The sequence below is a fragment of the Lissotriton vulgaris genome, chromosome 8 (assembly GCF_964263255.1).
Source record: "Lissotriton vulgaris chromosome 8, aLisVul1.2, whole genome shotgun sequence".
NCBI lineage: Eukaryota > Metazoa > Chordata > Amphibia > Caudata > Salamandridae > Lissotriton > Lissotriton vulgaris.
In genome coordinates, this window is record NC_141696.1 from 1,183,236,593 (window position 1) to 1,183,243,624 (window position 7,032).

General features: G+C 40.0%; 1 protein-coding gene across 1 annotated transcript; it reads left to right on the forward strand.

The window, feature by feature from the left end:
• Positions 1-1,511: 1,511 nt before the first annotated feature.
• On the forward strand, positions 1,512-1,978 carry TMEM272 (transmembrane protein 272). The gene has a single exon (XM_086933447.1). It carries the CDS (start codon positions 1,512-1,514, stop codon positions 1,842-1,844), a length of 333 nt encoding a protein of 110 aa, XP_086789573.1. The 3' UTR covers positions 1,845-1,978.
• Positions 1,979-7,032: the final 5,054 nt, after the last annotated feature.

Genomic DNA, 7,032 nt, shown 5'->3' on the forward strand with positions numbered 1-7,032 from the left:
CTAAGAGTGCAGCAGGTGCAGTGGCATCATGCCTCATGGGTATAATAGGGCCCTCTGGACCACAATTATGACTATCATCCACTACCAAACTCTTAGTAGGTGGACCCATTTTCCTTGCTTGCCTGAGAACCCATTGGGCCCTTAATAGGCCACTGCTGATCAAATCAACTACCCATGGAAACATATTACACAGTGGCAGTTGCTACTATGTAGTTATAGTTAGGACTGGGTGGCCATAGGAAATTTATTTTTTGGTTTGAGAATGACTTTGGTGCCGTGTGACCAATCGTCAGAAAACTTTCCAAAAAAAAGGTTCATCCACTATAGCACCTTCCTGAAAAGTTTCTGAGAAATCCGTCAAGTGGCGGCTGAGAAAAAAGAGGTTCCCAAAACACATTTTTTGCATAGAATTTCCCATAGGAAGTTTGAACAGCGCTACAGCCAAAAAGGCTGAACACAATTACACCAAATTTGGCAGAGCACTAGATCTTGAATCAGAAAGTGTGTGATTTTGTGTCAATTTGTTTACTAGTTTTTGTAAAATGAAAGCTCAAAATGTATTTCCATCGAGAATGTAGAGCTGAAATTCCAAAAATCAAGCCTTCTGGTTACTTAGGGGGATTTTTCAGGGAAAATGCCGTGATTGACTGGCAGCAACATGAAAAGAGATGTTGTGGTGGCCATTACAGGACTCTGGGACATGGCCTCCTGTTCTTAAAATGTTTTTAAAAAAGAATATAGGGGGCAGTGTAGGGATACCCTGATCCTCCTAGCCCATCTGAAATTTTCAACTAACTATAATGTTGCTTTAACTTTAAATTTTGTTTTTAAGTACATTTTTTAAAGTAAAGTAAGGTAATATTTCATACTTAACTATATAACTATAATATCCCTTTACCCTTTGTTTCCTTCAGAAAAGTAGAAAAAAGTATATATGTATATATATTTATATATATATATATATATATATATATATATATATATATATATATATATATATATATATATATATATATACATACATACACACACACGCACACACACACACACAAAGACAGATGCACAGTGTAATATACCAATTTTAATCTGTGAGTCTGTAAAAATTGCTATTCTCATGTTTTTTTACAGTACAATCAGTACTGTCATAATAATCTCAAATTTGACATTTGAAGGGTAGTGTTTAAATAATTCTTTATATTTTTTTTTTGAAGACAGTATGGTGAGACAGAGGCCAGACCTACAAAATTAGTTTTGGATTATGACTCTAGATACATATTTTTGTATTAGCAACAGTGCTTTAAATGGGCATTTACTCAGCACTGCTGCAATACATTTGATGGGAGAGTACCAGCACGTCCTGGGGGGTAGCAAAAGGTAGGTTAAGTAGTGAGCACCTGCACTTCTATATTTCAGTTTAAAGCACTGATTAGCAACAACATCTCTTTGAAGCTAACTGGTTTTCTCTTTCTTTTCCTGTCTAGGTTTCTCTGCTACTCTACGACTCCACAAGAATGAGACAGTTGCTTTCTAAGTCTGTCATGATAGATGATGATGACGATGATGACTATCCGTGGCGAGTGAACGCTCACAAGTACTACATTCACATGATCCTCAGCTTCTTCCTCTTCATCTGGTTTATACTGGGAAACTACTGGGTGTTTTCTATTTTCATGCCCAACTTCATCCCTCCGTTCCACCAACCTCAAGACTACTGTGATAAAACCTTGTACGTTTTTGCCACTGGGGTGCTCGTCCTTAGCCACATCGTGCTGTTCTTGGTCGTCTGTTGTAGCAGCTGCATATATTGGCTCTCCAGGCATCGGTATACAGATGATGAAGATTAGGGGGGACGTAGAAAAGGCAATTGTTGTTAATGAAAACAGTGCAGCACATACAGTGGACCAAAGTGTGGACCCTACGGAGGGGGAGAGGATGTGGCTTAACTGCCAGTGCTGCTGACTTTGAAGCTGGGGAATCAACATCCTATTATTCCCAGCAAATCAGTTATTCTCCCTGGGCCTAAAAAAACATAAAAACAAACAAAATTCTGACTTTGTGTAATGTAATTGGTGAATCATGAAAAGCGCCCCAGTATTTTTAGGTCTAGTTTGCACTTTAAAAAGAAGCTCCAAAAAATGGGGTGTGCTGCTGGAACCCACAGCCTGATTCACAAAGGTAAACTTACACATTTGTATAAGTTTACGATTGGTTGCTACTCACATAGGGATTTACGAATAGTATCTTTATGACTGGAGAATCGCAGCACATAAAAAGTACGTGTGGAAACTCTGCACTCGTAAAGATACTTGGCCAGATGTAAGTCGGTTTTTAGCATGTGCAAATGGGTCTTAGACCCATTTGCGCACGCTAAAAACCATGGGCCCATGTACAAACAGTATTTTGTGAGTCGCAAATAAATTGCAACTTGCAAAATACTGTTTTGCGACTCTGTATTTGGAAGGGGCGTTTTCTTCAAAAAAGCAACTCCATAGCCATTTACTAATGTTTTGAAACCACAATTGCGGTCGCAAAACACTTGCAAATTACCACCTACTTAAAGTAATGCACATTTTTTTTTAGGGCAGGCAGTGGTCCCAGGGACCACTGCCTGCCCTTAAAAAATGAAACAAAAATGTTTCATTTGATTATTTTAAATCCATCCAATTTTCCTTTAAGGAAAACGGGCTGCATTTTTTTTTTAAAGATGCTTTATTTAAAAGCAGTCCCAGACATGCCAAATGGGGTACCAAAATGCGACTGGCTCATTAACATTCATGAGCCTATCATTTTACGACCCCACTGGGAATCGCAAACAGTGCCCCAGACACTGTTGTACATGCCAAATTACGAGTCGCAAAAGCGACGCAATTTGCGAGTCGCTATTTGGCAGGTCATACATTTGGCCCACTACTCGTTAATCCCTTTGTGAATAGCAAACAATTACAAACTTACACTAAAATGTAAGTTTACCTATGTGAATCAGGCCCTTCGTGAAGAAAAAATATTGAATTGATGAAAGCTTTCTCAAGTGTTTTTCAGCTGAAAGCGCAAACAGGATAAACATTCAGCTGCATAGAAGGCCAAGGCTTAACATGAATGATTAACTTTAAATGCTTCCAAACTATACACATTCAAAGCGCTATGCTCTAAACCATCAAAAACGTGTTTTCGTTTGTTTCCCACAGCCCCACCACGAAACACTCAAATTATAACTATGTTAACACATAGAACAACCTCAAGGAGACATACACTCTAAAAGTAAGCAATTTTGTTCAAGGAAAGGGAAGACACAGGCATATGGAGGTGCTGTGGGTGAAATATCTGGATTTTAGGAAGGATATGGATGTTGAGTTATGTTACCTCCTCATTTCTTTCCGCGTCCCAATATGTACGCTGTGAGTGAATGTTCCCATACGCCCTTAAGTTTCCAACCCTTTCCAAGCTGTTTCTTTTGTTTCTATTATTGAGGTAGACAATCTATCCATAAAGCGAGGGCTGTGGTAGGTTAAGCTCGGGCAACCTTCGTTGTTTCTAAGGATGCTGTACCTTTTTACTTACAACTTCCTTCATAATTCTTTGATGTTCTGGGACATTGAGGAATACTATTTTTTTTCTAAGGCATTGTTTTCAGCAGGATTATGAGCACTTATTATTCTGTTGCCTTTTTCCTATTTGTTGCTTCTCTTGGGGGGGGTGTCCCCCTTTCTGAGTTCTATTTGACTATAAGGTTCAGTGGAAGACTGACAGGGAGTACAGGATTTTCATCCTTGGATGTCTGTAAGGGGTATAGGAGTAGTATCTTCCTTTTTCCCCTTCTCATATGTTGCTCTTATACTCCCTGACACATTTTCCCGGTTAAAACTGTCCATCTGGTGTTTGTCAGTATGAGCTTCCTGAATAGGGTTTTTTCTTTTGGTCTGTATTTCTCTACTTGCTTTTCGAACAGAAATGCATCCTATGGTCCTGTGCTCTCTTTTGGACTCCTTGAAGATTTATGTAGAGGTAGCCATTTTCTACTACTGCACCTGGTTTTCTGGAGAGAAGACATCTATAGTTGTTTGCTTTGAGTGTCCACATTTATACTGAGCCGTGTTTTAGGATCACAACTCTCTCTCTTTAAAGCTCAGTGCCAGTCATGGCAGTGTGTACCTGTTGTCCTAGCTACTGGGAAGGCTGAGTCCGGTGAGTTACTTGAGCTCAAGTGTTCTTGGTTCCACTCAGCTGTGTTGATCTGGTGTTCATGATAATTAGGGTGCATCAATTTGGTGTTCCAGATGTTCAGGTTGTTTCATGAGACAGTACTTTTAAAGGGAGATGTGAATGAGGATTGTTTGCTTCTCTCCCTACCAGGATTGAGGTAGAATCCGGTTTACAAGTACTCTCAGCTAGGGAAGTGGTATTTCTATGCACTATTTCGACAGGAGTATCCTTCAGGGAACTTTATTTCAGCTGTCTTCTGGTCCTCCCCGTTTAAAGTTTTTATTACAGGTTGTATCTTGCCAAGGTCTCTTCTTTGGCCTTTGGATTTTTTAGCATCTTACCCCAGCCCCCGTACCTGTAAATGATCATCCCACACACAGAGCTTGGTATTACATCTTTATTCATCAGCAGTAACTGTGAACTGAACATTCTCCATCATGAATTCTATGACCCACACCCACGCAGTCATGTCACTGTTCTATGGAGTCCGCCAGGAACCTAAAGCATTCCGTCATCATAAACTCACAAAACAATAAATTTCCCCCTTTGTTAAATAAAAAGTACAAATAATACATTTATACATAACAACTCTTCAATAAGTCGTTTTAGTGCGCAAATCAATCGTCCAGATCAGGTCATGTGAGGCTGAGGAGATACCCGAGACGGGTTCATGACTGACATTGGTGACAAAGACATTGGTACAGTCATTGGGATCTCAAGAGTCTCAGGTGGATAAGTCTCACTCTTGACATCTGGAGTTGGTGAAGATCTAGTTAGATTCCTGAAATGCGAAGAATCTCATGTAATGGACTTTCAAGGACAGTGAGGAGTTACCATGTGGCCTTTACTGGTCACAACCCTCAGTGGGTCAGCATCAATAGGAGCATGAGGCTAGCACTTCTGTTTCTGCCTTACCATGACTTGGTCTACTCTGTTGAAACACAGTATTCCAAGCACAGCAGCATCTGTCCACATAGGTTTTCATGTGACATTTGTGAGAAGAGTTAGTACTGTGAAGTTTATGAATATCAATAGATCTCTCATTGGTTCATTGTGGCGATATGGTGCAGATGGCTCTCTTAAACATTACGGTGGAAGGGCTTACAACTGTGGTAGAATGCAGAGTTGACCTGTAGACACGAAGCGTAGACTGAAGAAATGATTTGATTTCAAGCTTTTCCAGTGCAGCGCACTGAATGGCCTTCTTAAGGGTACTCATAAATCTCTTGACCACACAATTCGACTGTGGCAAAGATGTGTGCTTTTCTGATGGTTGATGTTTAAACGACAAAGAAAGTCTTTAAATTCCTGACTATTGAAAGCTGGGCCATTGTCAGATTTCATAATCAAAGGAACACCCCTAGTTCTAAAAATACTTTCAAGTCTCTCAATGACTCTGTCATGAACGTGGATGACACATCTTCCACACGAGGACAATTACTTATAGAGGATGTTCATTGTCCAAGGTCCAAGGAAATAAATTGCAATGTTCTCCGATCCATGCTTTGGGAGATCAGCCATGTTCAACAGATGTGGGGTTGTCTTAGATTACAAACAGTTGCATAAATGGCAGGGCTTTAACTCATTTTGAACTTTTTCATCAAGACAGGGGGAACCACACTTGGTCCCGTAAAGCTCTTTTCATAGAAATAACCCCACTCTGTCCCTCATGGGCCAGTTCAATAACTTGTTGTCTCAGACTCTATGAAAATTCTTGACCCTCGTAACATGATGCCTTCTGGAGTAACTGATAGTTCCTCTTGCACATTTTTGAATTTCTGGTTTTCAAGGTTGTCATGAAGAGGTTTCATATGTGTTTGCCACGATTGGTGTGTAATAATGTATTTGAGTATTAGCAAATCCTTGTAGGTACTTGTGGTAGCAATGCTTTGTTCTACTGTTATGGCAGCGGGGATACTGGATTTCAGAATCAATTTAACATAAGGATTAGCCTCTTTAGAAGCAGTGCCTTGACAATGTATTGGCACACATCAAAAGTAGTAACCAGTGCATTGATCTTTTCCTGGACGAAGCACAATCGTATAAACATACTCCTGCAATGTGAGGCGTTATGTTGGCTTTAGGAGTGCCAAAAATGGTGAGCAATGCTTGGAGCTAGTGACAACTGTGAAATGTTTTCCATAAAAGAACACAAGAAAATGTTCACAAGCCCGCACTACAACTAGGCTTTCTTTTTTCGGGTTGCGAATGAGCATGTTCTGTTGTTGACAAACTTCAGCTAGCATAAGCTACAATGTGTCTCGGGGCATTGGGATGTCCAGTGTGCTGAGCAAGGATGGCACCCAATTCCGCTGAGCTCGCATGAACCACAACCTCTGTCTGTAATTTTGGATTAAACAATGCCATTTCAGTTGCGTTCTCAATTGCATGCTTGATTTTCTTGAAAATGTGTGTGCATTCACTTGCCCATTACAAAGGAACATTTCCTTTTGTTAATTCTCTCAATGGGGCAATCACAGGGGTGAAGTTACGTATATATTTTGAACAGTAACTGGCCATACAAAGGATGGATCTCAGCATAGTTATATCCTTTGGGGGAGAAGTGAATGACAAGGCTTGTACGTTGTTCGGGTCTAGAGTCATTCCCCCATCAGAAAAGACATGACCTAAGAACTTGAGTTTGGTTTGATAAAACTCACATTTTGCCGCATTTGAAGTGAGACCTGCACAAGCAAATATATGACACACTTGTGTCATAGCTTTATCATCTACCTTTCGTGTGGTCACAAAAACTAGTATGACATCACTATAATTGAAAGCATTTGTGACAGGCTGTATTATGTGACGAATGACATCTTGAAACAGTTCAAG

Bases quoted from the DNA above. Each gene is read 5' to 3' on its own strand.
- TMEM272 (XM_086933447.1), top strand. From the start codon at position 1,512: ATGAGACAGTTGCTTTCTAAGTCTGTCATGATAGATGATGATGACGAT.